The sequence below is a fragment of the Sciurus vulgaris genome, assembly GCF_902686455.1.
Source record: "Sciurus vulgaris genome assembly, chromosome: 4".
Lineage (NCBI taxonomy): Eukaryota > Metazoa > Chordata > Mammalia > Rodentia > Sciuridae > Sciurus > Sciurus vulgaris.
The window spans coordinates 67,430,893-67,443,253 of record NC_136464.1 but is presented as its reverse complement, the minus strand read 5'-3'; the positions used below and the strand labels follow the sequence as shown (position 1 = coordinate 67,443,253).

At 37.5% G+C, this 12,361-nt stretch overlaps 1 protein-coding gene across 4 annotated transcripts in view; it reads right to left on the bottom strand.

Annotated features, from left to right (window-relative positions):
• Window positions 1–4,620: 4,620 nt before the first annotated feature.
• SLC16A9 (solute carrier family 16 member 9) overlaps window positions 4,621–12,361 on the bottom strand; it is a 53,742-nt gene continuing 46,001 nt past the window's right edge. For all 4 annotated transcript variants that reach the window (XM_079138149.1, XM_079138147.1, XM_079138146.1 and 1 more), the window contains 3 exons: window positions 11,906–12,001; window positions 7,631–8,548; window positions 4,621–7,266 (listed from right to left, as the gene is read on the bottom strand). In XM_079138149.1, coding sequence (XP_078994275.1) covers window positions 7,088–7,266; window positions 7,631–8,548; window positions 11,906–12,001 — 1,193 coding nt within the window. In that variant the 3' untranslated portion in view covers window positions 4,621–7,087. The remainder of the gene's footprint in view (window positions 7,267–7,630; window positions 8,549–11,905; window positions 12,002–12,361) is intronic.

Genomic DNA, 12,361 nt, shown 5'->3' with positions numbered 1-12,361 from the left:
CTCTCAGTATGCTACTGAACACACATCACTCAACAAGCCAACATGACCCTGATCACAGGAGCCTCAAACACCTTCTGATTATTATTTGACTTCCTGTTGCATTTACCTTACTTAGGGAAAATGGGACTACCACGAGAACTGGAAGACCCAGTTGCTCTCAGCTGTTATATTTCTCATGCAAATTAATAAATTGGCAGTTTATCCCCTAATTCCATTCCTTGGGAATCTTACCATGAGTCAAACATAATTTTACTTCACTGGGACTAATGCCAAAGAGCCATCCTACCTCTAGAGCTGCTCATAGGAATGAAGGCCTCTGTTGCAATTGTGTGTAGTTTCATTTTTGCTGATCAGCTCCAGGTCTTTGGCAAGCTCAAAGAGGACAGGCACCTTGTCATGCTCACTGTTTTATCCTTGGTCCTGAAAGAGTGCCTACACATACTAGCTGCTCAGTTAAGATTTGTTGAATGAATAAGGAATGAAGGATGCAGATCTACCAGAAGAGAGCCAGACCCCAAATGTTCTAAGATAAAAGGTGTCCTGCCATCTTGATAGTCACCAGCCTTGTTAAAGCCTTTGGAACTTAGGACAAAATATGGGGGTTTTTATTTATTTGTTTTTTATTTATACAGACTGCATTTTGATTCATTGTATACAAATTGGGTACAACTTTTCATTTCTATGGTTGTGCATGATGCAGATTCATACCATTCATGTAATAATACATGTACATAAAGTAATAATGTCTGTCTCATTCCACCATCTTTCATACCTTCGCCCCCTTCCCCCTCTCATTTCCCTCTATGCAACCTAAAGTTCCTCCATTCTTCTCTTACTCCCCATCCCCCCACCCCCTTTATGTATCATCATCCACATATCAGGGAAAACATTCAGTCTTTGGTTTTGGGGGGATTGACTTATTTCACTTAGCATGATATTCTCCAATTCCATTCATTTATCTGCAAATGCCATAATATTATTCTTCTTTATGACTCTATATTCCATTGTGTATATGTACCATAGTTTCTTTATCCATTCATCTGTTGAAGGGCATCTAAATTGAATCCACAATCTAGCTATTGTGAATTGAGCTGCTATAAACAGCTGTGTTACTGTAGTATGCTAATTTTAAGTCCTTTGGGTATAAACCAAGGAGTAGGATAACTGGGTCAAAAGGTGGGTCCATTCCAAGACCTTAAACTATACTACAGAGTGATAGTAACAAAAATGGAATGGTATTGGCACCAAAATAGACAGGCAGACCAATGGTACAGAATAGAAGATACAAAGACAAACCCACCTAAATACAGGTACCTCATAGTAGACAAAGGAGCCAAAAACATATAATGGAGAAAAGATAGCCTCTTGAACAAATGCTGCTGGCAAAACTAGAAATCCATTTATAGTAAAATGACCTCTATCTTTCACCCTACACAAAACTCAACTCAAAATGGTTCAAGGACCTAGGAATTAGACCAGAGATCTGGCACCAAATAGAAATAAAAACAGGCCTGAATCCTCATCTTGTCGGCTTAGGACCAGACTTCCTTAACAAGATTCCCAAAGCACAAGAAATAAAAGCAAGAATCAATAAATTGGATGGATTTGAACTAAAAAGCTTTTTTCTCAGCAACGGATACAATCAATAACGTGAAAAGAGAGCCTACCGAGTGGTAGAAAATATTTTCCACATGCACTTCAGATAGAGCACTTACCTCCAAAATATATAAGAACTTACAAAACTTTGCACCAAAAATACAAAGAACCCAATCAATAAATGGGCCAAGGAACTGAACAGACACTTTACAGAAGCAGATATACAGGTGATTAATAAATATATGAAAAAGTGTTCAACATCTCTACTAATTAGAGAAATGCAAATTAAAACAACTCTAAGATTTCATCTTACTCTAATTAGAATGGCTATGATCAAGAGCACAAGCAATAATAGATGTTGGCATGGATGTGGGGAAAAAGGCACACTTGCACATTGCTGGTGGAGTTGCAAATATGGTTTTTGAAGTACCTGGAACAATATCTGGAACTCTCGAAAAAGCCAATTCCCACTCTCTGTACTCTGATCACAATGCATGCATGCCCTTACCCTATTGTATTGGTACTACAGGTGTTCTCAGTGGGGTTTCCTTCAGAAAAGTAGAATATGAGACAGAGTTTGCATATAGGAAGTTAACTAGGGAGTGCTTTCCAGAAAAACATCTATCTTCTTTATTAGGATCTCAGGGTCATTTGGGGCACTATTTGTGATGCATTATTAAAGTTGTATATATTCACGAGTTTGCAGATCTAAGACAGAGGAATAACAACTTAGTTTCTGATATCAGAAACATTTCAGGAAGAAAAAATAGGCACATCTTTGTGGCTGCATAGTTTTAAGATAACCTACAGTGGGACAGCACCTTGACCACTGTTAATTATTTTTTAATTGAATATATGCTGCTTATTAAAGGTGTTAGAATACCAGTTAGAAAAAAATATATTTTTTTTTCCTTTTTTGCAAGGAGAAAGCATTAAAAGTAAATGACTGTATAGAACAAAAAAAAAAAAAAAATGTATGCAGCAAAAAGCAAGGTAATGTTGCAGCAAGCTACTGAGAATAGAATCCCAGAAGACTTGGCAAGAAATTATATTCCCCCAAGAGTAAGTCTCAGAGGCATCCCGGAAAGGCAGTGAGGTAAGGGGGCCCCTGAGCTCAAGTTAATTAGTAGTCAGTAAACAAATCAGGTTAATTTCCTTTCTGCCCAATTTCAAGCCCACTTTCTGAGCTGCTCACATTAAACTTTTAAGGAAAAAAAATAAAAGTTCAAATTTCCATAGCGATTCAATTTACAAGGTGGATTCTATTCCACTTGTGGAGGAACAGCTTGTGTTTTGTTTTGCTTTGTTTTGTCAGAGCTTCTGAATGGCAATTCCAGAAAAATCTGCTGAGTCATGAATCCCTGAGGATAAAAGATTTTGACAGAAATGTTCTAGAGGGAGGGTGAGAGCTATGACGGTTGTACAAGTTAAGGATAAAAAAAAGGCTCATTATTCTCCTAAACGAAGTCCTTGAATGCAATCGTTCACCCCACACCTGTGCCAGGAACACTGGTAGCCTCCCTCAGGTATTGAGAAGTCACAATCTTGAAATTGACCAGGTGGAATGGGGTAATGTTTATTGGATGTCTATTACGTGCCAAGGATCTCTGTGCTATTTGATTCTCAAAATAGCCCCAGGGTGTGTTTTATAAATAAGGAAAGTGAGGTTTGAGAGGCTAATCATTTTCTCACAGTCACTCAGCCACAGACACCAAACTAGGTAGGATTTGAACCCAGGCAATCTGATTATGGAATCACAACCTTCACCAGTATGTTTATTGCATCCCCAAATAACATCCATGAGTTTGTCCATAGGTCTCTGATCATTTCATCTGGCTGGGCTAACTCCATACTCAAGGAAGGAATCTCATTGACCTGACAAAATTAATCAGACAGCAAACGTTCCCAAGATTTTGATCAGGGAGAAGAAATGGTATGGCACTGCTAATGTAAACTGTGATTTTTTTGTGTTTAATGTAATACTCCTTCTAAGTAAAAGTTAGAATGATTTCCTTCAGAACAGAACTCTCCTTCATTTCCTGCAACATCCTGGTGATGTTGAGGTTACCTGAGGTCATGCAACTTCTAGATCAGAACGTGGCATCCAGTGATGAACTCCCCATGCTGAACTGTGGTTCTTGGGAATTGTTCCTCATGGGGCCTTTAGGAGTTGGTAGTTGATGCTCTCTCCTGACAACACAATTGCCCTGGAGAAAATTAGATCACCACCTGGCTTCTTGAGGCTCATCATGAGAGGGAGGAGGCAGAAAGGAGTGAGGAGCTGCTAAGAAAGTCAGGGAGGAGGGCTCCTGACAAACTCACACTCCACACTTCCTGAACTTTCAGTGTCCAAAAGTATCTTTCAAGTCGGAGGAAAGATTTTGTTCTAATCAATTTGATTTTGATAAGTATCTTTTTAAATGTTAATTCTTAGGAAAAGGATAAATCCTGAATAATTATTTATATAACTTACAGTAGGATCACAAGTTTGAGGAAACTTAGTGAGACCCTATCTCTAATAAAAATAAAGAGGGCTAGCTTGGTGGTGGAGAGCTTGTGTAGTATATGTGTAAGCCCTGGGTTCAATTCCCAGGTAGTGTTAAATGGAAAAAGAATTCCAAAAGTGATTAAACTTTCATGGTGGCATGCGCCTGTAGTCCCACTGCAATCCCAGCTGCTTGGAGGACTGAGGCAGGAGTTTGGGGCCAGCCTGGGCAAGATAGCAAGAGCTCATCTTAAAAAAAAAAAAAATGTCTTGAATGGTTAGTGGGATCATTATTAAGAATCTCAGAGGAATCTGCCTTCTTTTCTTCCAGGGAATTTTGAGGATCTGATATATTCACTTTTTGGCAAATTTGATCAAATTAATTAAGCAATTTGATTTTGAATATACTCTTACCTGATCATCAAATTCTGAAAGTCTGAATTATATCAGAAAATATATGTTTGCATTCAAGTGAAGTGGCACTATAATTGGGAAGAAAAGTAAGAAGAGAGAAAGCAACCAAACTGATACAAAACAAACTGATGTAAAAATATTTATTGTAACTTAAAATTCATCCCCTAGACAATGGATAATGCCCACATTGGATGGTATTAGTAGACATGGTGGATACATTTGGATAATTACCAACATTGATGAATGCAGAGACAGCACAAAAGTCAAACCTTTTCAGATTACTGACTTTATCAAACATAATATTGGCAAAAAGGAATCTTCATTACAAAAACGTAGCTGTTTTTTATTTATTTCTTTTAAATGTCACTTGTTCATTTATTTTACTAACCTTGACAGTGACTAAAGAATGAGGTACAGAAAACTCTCCAGAAGTCTGAGTATGGAGCAGAAGTCCAAGGAGACTTGGAGCCCTGGTTATTGCATATTGAGTAGGATTAACTCAGTTATGAATTCTCCACATTCCACGTTTACCACACAGGAAAGTACTATTTACCTACCTCACAGAGGTGTTGTGAGGGCTCATTCTAATAAAGTGCCTCAGGCGCCTTTGAAGAAAGGCAAAATAGAAGTATAAAAATAATCATGTATTTCAAAAGAAATGAAAAGACAATTTTGGCACAATGGGAAGGATTCTATTTAAAGACTACTTGGCTATTTATAGAAACCTCTGACCTCGTGGCTTTGTTTTTATTTTTTGAAGAGAATAAATGTTTCCTTATTGTCTATCTTTTTTAACAGTCATTTGCAACCCAGGCCTTATTATTAGAATCATTTGTAGAGTTTGTTAGAAATATAGATGCTTGGGCCACAGCCAAATAGACTTACAGAAATCAAAGATTCAGAATTAAAATCTGTAATACCCTGTCCCCTATATTTTCTGAAGGATCTATAGGGGATTCAGATACATACCAAAGTTTAAAACCCCATTTCTTTAGAGGGAAAAGCTATCAATTTATTACATATTATTTTCTTCCTAGAACATTATTCTTAAGATTAAGTGAGATTGGAGAGGGTATCAACTTATAGTTTTTTTTCCTTCCCATGTCCCACACAGACTCAGAGTACACACAAGTACACACACGCACGCACGCACGCACACGCACACACACACACCCCCCCACACACACTTTTTAGTTCTGCCCTTGAACTAAAATTTGATAGTGGTAAGATCTGATAGTAGCAAATACATGCTTTATCAGGAAGATATGCAAGGGTTTGCAACCCATCTCCACTGTTCCCAAAGCAAATGGATATTTTCCGTTTGCCAGGAGGAATGGCTGAAAAATAAATTTCCAGTTTGGAAATGGGTATAATCAGCACTTCTTGTAAAACGTCAGCCGAGTGGATGATGATAAACACAAGTGAGCAAGGTTCTAGTGGACAACCATGAAGAAGGGCTATGTTGGCTGCTGCTCTAGAGTTTGCCTGCATCTCAGCAGACACCTTAGGAGTCAAGAAACAGTTGATGCACAATGGGCCCCAAACACCACATGAGTACTTTAAGGTAAATAAAACAGAATAATGAAAACTGATGACTGCAATTTGAAATATCTTTTTTTAAGTGATCAATTTGTTCCACTGCAATTTTAATGCTGTTTTCTGTTTGTTTGTTTGTTTGTTTGGTACTACTGGGGATTGAACCCAGGACACGCTACCCCTGAGCTACATCCTCAGCCCTTTATATTTTATTTTGAGACTGGGTCTTGATAAATTGCTGTGACCAGCCTAGAATTTGCAATTCTTCTGCCTTAGCCGTCTGAGTCACAGGATTCCTGGCCTAATGTTGTTTTTATAACTACTTTCATCTCTGGAAATGAAATGGCTTTATGTCTTCCACTGACTAGCAGGTCTAACAGAGAAGGAAGTCATTTACTCTCTAGTGATCTTCATACATGTCCCACCATGAGGTTTGCATCAGTTTTATTTTTTATTTTTATTTTTAATTTTGGGGGGTACTGGGGATTGAACCCAGGAACACTTTACCAATGGGTTACATCCCAGCCTTTTTATGTTTTATTTTAAGAAAAGGTCTCACTAAGTTGCCCCAGGTTGGCCTGGATCTTGTGATGCTCCTACCTCAGCCTTCTGGGTTCCAGAAAGTATAACTGGTGATGCCACCGGGCCCAGCATGCAGCAATTTTAAAATCAAAGAGAGCCCTCTGGGTGTCTTGTAGTGGAACTAAAGGAGTTAGTAGAAAATTTATATTTCTTTACACAGAGAAAGTTTTCAGAGGCTGGCCAAATATTTTATAATATTAAAAACTAATGAATAATAGTAGAACAGAATAGTCTACTTTCGGGGAGGGAACGTGGGGGAAAATATAGGGGACAAAGGCTACACATACAGTACATAAAGAATAAAATATGTTTTAAAAAATCCACATTCAGAGTCAGCCACAGTGAAATTTTAGCCACAGTGAAATTTTGCTGTGAGGAAACAGTCTTTAACTGTAGAGAATTTGCTTGAGAATTTTTAAAAATATGTTTTGCTATATGGTATAAAATGGCAAAAAAGTGACTTCCAATATTCTTCTAAACATTAGAAGCAACTTTGTACAAAAATGTTGCTGGAGTTGGCTTAGGGAGTTTCTTGTTGCATGTATCCCAGGAGGGCAAGGCTGCCAGCAGCAGAATAAAACCTCCCAGCAGAACACAGAAGCCACTAAAATAAAATGCGATGTCATAGGTCTGGGTCCAGTCATAAAACCAACCTGAAACGACAGTAAGAAAAAAAGTGAGTTTCACAGAAATAGTATGAATACCAAGCCCATATCTAAGTTTCATCAATTTTATATGCAGTTAGGATTAGGAAACATTTATAATTACTCCACCTCTTCTAACGTGGGTGGGCAGACATTTCTCCCAAATAAACAATGGGAACCAAGCCAGAGAAAGTATGTTTGGTTTTTCAACTATATCAAAGTGATCTTGAATAAATTATCACCATGAGATAGTCTATACAGATTATATTGTGCAAATTTGTACTATTATTATAATCTGAATTTCTTTGTGACATCTGGAGATGTCACAATGAAGAATAATAAAACTGAATTGACTTGAAGAGAAATATCTTACCAACAATTGGTGGTCCAAGGCTATTTCCAAGTCCAGCAAAAAACATTAATATTCCATAGGCATGAGCTAGTTTTTCAATTCCCACAGTATTTGTGGTCACATATGGAAAGATGGACCAATTACCAGTAAGGAACCCTAAGATCCCAGAAAGTATTGCCAGTGTAACATAACTTTTGGCAAATGGAATTGCACACAAGGCCATGCCCATGATTATTAAGGTAGCTACATAAAGATATAAGGTATTAATCCACTTGAAGTCCGCCAAGATTCCTAAAAGGAGCTTGCCAACTGCTGTCATAATGCCTATAATGGAAATAAGAGGCATAAAAAACTCCTCTTCTTTCACATTTGAACTTCTTGCTACATCTTCCATAAGTAATGAAGGTGGAAACCCTCCAATGTCAAAAAGTAAGATAGCAATGAAAAGAGCTGAAAATACTTTGTTTTTAAAGAGAGACACTGTCTCGCCACAGTAGTTTTTATATAATTGCCATTTCCTCTTGGCAAGCTGTTTGCAAAAATATGTCTGCTCAGCAACTTTCTTTTTGTATGTCTCAGGCTCTTTTGTGTGAGCCATTGATGTAGGGTTTTTATGAAGCAGACTGTCCTGTTTCCAGTCACCATTGGCCAAAGTGCCCTTGCATTTTTCCTCGATACTGTAGCTCTTGTCAAGAATGTGTATGTTTTCTTCCAGGTTCTTTTCTTTTTCACTGTAAATGGAGTATGTCTCTGCCACATTTTCCAGAGCTGTTTTTTTAGGTAAAGGGCAATTGGAGGCCTGGAGGGGTCTCATCAGACTGCCACAGGCTAATATATTTAAAGCTAAAGCACCCACAATCAGCAAGCATCCATCTAGTCCATAGAACTCAATCAGCATCCTCTGAAGGGCAGCATAAATAAAAAGGCCAACGCTTGAACCTAAAAAAGAAAGGGGTGGGTGTTTAGTCTTGGGCTGCTATCATTGGGGGCTCTCAGAACAAGTAATAAAATTTGACATGGTATTTTAATTACAAAGTGTGCTGGTGGTATATCATGTAACAGGGTATATATGCCTCCTTTTCAGCATTAATCATACTAAACACACCAAAATGCCAAGTTATATTAACCCAATTAATTGGCACTGTTCTCATCTGGTTCTAATTTTGTTTTTTTTAAACATTGAGTATTTTAAAATGTAAGTATCATTGGGAAATGTCATATGAAAAAACAGAAGAAATATAAACAGATCAGTTAAAAAAGGTCTATACAGTTTGATCATACATTTAAAATGGATCTATACCAAATTATATCATAACCCCAACAGGACACCAGTGAGAACATGCTCCAAGACATGACTGATGATGTAGACATGCTTGTGGTTAAAAATCCACCTTATCAAAAAAAAAATTTTTTTGGAGGTGAACATATTGGCTTTTAATTTGAGCTTCTAGACACTAAGCCAAATAAGCCCCAGATTCCTCCTCAGCAAAATGGGGATATCAGAGTAACTGCCTCAAACACTTGTTTTGAGGAGCACACAACATAGTGTGCAGAGCCTGAGTCTGCATGGACTCAGATCCCTCTGAGCTTCCTCCATCCAGAAAATGGAAAAGACCGGGTTTACTGAGCACTTACTGACTCGCTTTACTAATAACTGAATAGCTCTTTGTCATGGAGTTGTAAAAAAATAGTTTTCCTGGGGACCCCTTTCTTAATATTTTTCTAATTAACTCCTTCATTCCCAAGGGAGAAAAGTTTTTTTCATGTAGACATTAATTGATGACTCAGGTTAATGCACTGGCAGATGAAATAGTACATTTGGTGGGAGAGTAAGTACCCTTGTATTTTTCCTCACTACTTTAGAACTTGACTGACTATTGAAGGAACGGAAGAAAAATTTAACCCCTTCCTTATCTTTGTAAAAGTGGCACATGCTTCTGAAGTTATAAAACACTTCAGAAAACAAACTAAAATAATTGAATATCACAGCGCAACTGCATGGACCATTGTTCTGCATTAGCATCCATTAACTGTTAATTTGTGATTTTTTTTTCTACTACTACCTTTGTAGAGAGTCTAACAAAATGTGACATCATTAGACACTCGAAAAGATCTTGGTGTTTGCAATGCTCCATGAATTGACCTTAACTCAAGAAAATAAATAACTTTCTCATTTGTTTACCAACAAAGTTTATCTGTCAACATCTCGAAATATCAGAAAACATATCAAATAGATATTTATTGTACACCTATGATATGCTAATTGTATGACAGGTAAGGGAAACTCAAACTATATACTTCAGGCTATATCTCACAAGAACTTGGCTGTGGTTTTAAAAGATGCAGGAATTCTTTCAGGGCTAGGGAAAGAAATTTAAGAATTTCCTTGTCTAATTTTATAAACTATAAGACTCTAATTTTAAATCTTCAAAAAGAACATCCTAATTGAAAAATGGTCATGTAAAGAACAAAGTAAAATAAAACACTAATTTTGTTTTCACTCTTGTCCAGATTATACATTATTACAAAGAGGGAAAATATTACTTGGTGCTCAGGGAACGTGAAACAGTCAGGAGATACACTCATGCATTGATTAACTCATTGATACTGGGGTCAGTAAACTTTTTCTGTAGAGGGTCGAGAGTAAATATTTAAGGCACTGTGGTCCATATAAAACCTGTCCAAACACTCAGCTCTACCAGTGAAGCATGAAAACAGACACAATCCATAAAGGAAGGAGCACAGCTGAATTTCAATAAAACTTTATTTATGGACACTGAATCTCATATAATTGTCACATGTCATGAAATATTCTTGATTTAAAAAAATCACTTAAAAATGTAAAAATAATTCTTAGTTGGTGAGGCAAACAAAAACAGTGCACCAGAACTGATCTTTGGGCATCCATTTTCCTGTCCACCATGGAGAAGGATAGTGTACTCCAAATTTTGTTTTCTGCCTACATTTTTTTCCCCTTTCAACTTGATCACAATATTTCAAGTATTTTGATTCTAAAAAAAAATTCTATGGTGACTTTTCTTTTGCTTGCTGTTGCCTTCACTGAAGGTAGATTCATGCCTCTTCCTAATTTTACCTCACCTAGCTCTCTGTGAACTGAAATTGAAAACACCTTCAAATCTGAATGTCCTTCTGAGGCTAAAGCAGGAGGACAGCAGGTTCGAGGCTAGCCTGAGCAACTGAGCCAGACCCTGTCTCAAAATAAAAAAGAAAAATGACTAGAAATGTAGCTCAGTGGTAGGGCACTCCTGGGTTCAATCTCCAGCATGGGGAGTGGTGGGGAGATAGGACTTCTGGGGTTAAATATTTAATTCAATTCAATTGAACCACAAATCTTGTTGCTCCTGGATGGTCTCAAGAACAAAAATTAGTGTGGATCCTGTTGCCAGAATAACTCCTGTTGCCAGGAGTTCTTGAGCCTATCTTGAAGCCTGATCTCTCAGGAAAACCTGCCTACGAACAATTAGCTTATGTAAACTTAACAGCTTTTAGTAATGCGACAACTATATCTCCTCAATAAACTCATAAAATATTGACCACAGACAATTTGATAAGTTCCCTAAACAACTTAAAAAGTAATCTGAAAAGTAAAACACCACTATACAATTTCCAGGGCAGTCCAGAAAGCAGAGGTGTAGAGATGGCCTGCAGTCTTTGATGGTGGCTTGAGGAGTATCTATTTTCCTTCCCCTTCTAATGTCTTTCTCAGGAATAAGCATTCTATACAGCATTCTCTGCTTCTATTGGTAAAACCCTCACCAGCATGGGGCTGTCAACATATTGGGCCCATAACCTTCCTCTTTATGTATTACGTTGTACATATAATGCCCCAGAATTTTCATATATGCATCTTAGTGGGTTTTTTGTTTGTTTGCTTGTTTGGTTTTGGTACTAGGGATTTAACCCACAGATGCTTTACCACTGAGCTATATCCCCAGCTCTTTTTCTTAAATTTTGAAACAGGGTCTCATTAAGTTGCCAAGGGCCTTGCTAAGTTGCAGAGGCTGGCCTCAAACTTGCAAATCTCCTTTGCTCAGACTCCTGAGTTGCTGGGATTATAGGCATGTGCCACCATGCCCGGCAATTTTAGTGCCTTTTTTGAAAGCTACTCCTATAATTTACAATGGAAAATGAAATTTCCTTCTAGGAGTAGAGTAAAAAATCATTTTGCTACCTGATGGTTAGCTGGGTAGTGGTTGGTTGAGCATATCTGTGCTTGGTAACTTTTGGTTTAGAAGGATGACGAGTGGCAATACTGTACTTATTTTGAAAGTGTACCTGTTGAAATCAGGCCAAGTGCAAGGCCTCGTCGGCTGTCAAAATACTGGCACGTAATGGTCACTGTTGCAGTGTATAATAAACCACATCCGAGACCTAAGTAAAAGAAGACATTGCATAAATTAAGACACTTCAATTAAAAAATCACTTCAATTAAAAAAAAAGAAGATAGGAAAGGGAGAGAGAGAGAAGAAAAAGAAAGGAATAATCAAGTATCTCCAACAGGACATTCACTACTACTGGATAAAACTCCAGAGTTTGGTCCTTTGCTCCCTTCTTTAGTGTTATTTCTGATGCCCTGATGGACAAGTTGGGACATTTCACCCTAAACCCACCTTAAGGTCAGTATCAAATTTTTTAAAAGTCCAATTTCTCAAACATAAATTAATCATGCAAATGTCATTTAAGGGAAGATAGAGAAGATGGTTAAAATATACACCAACTAGTAAAACTTAA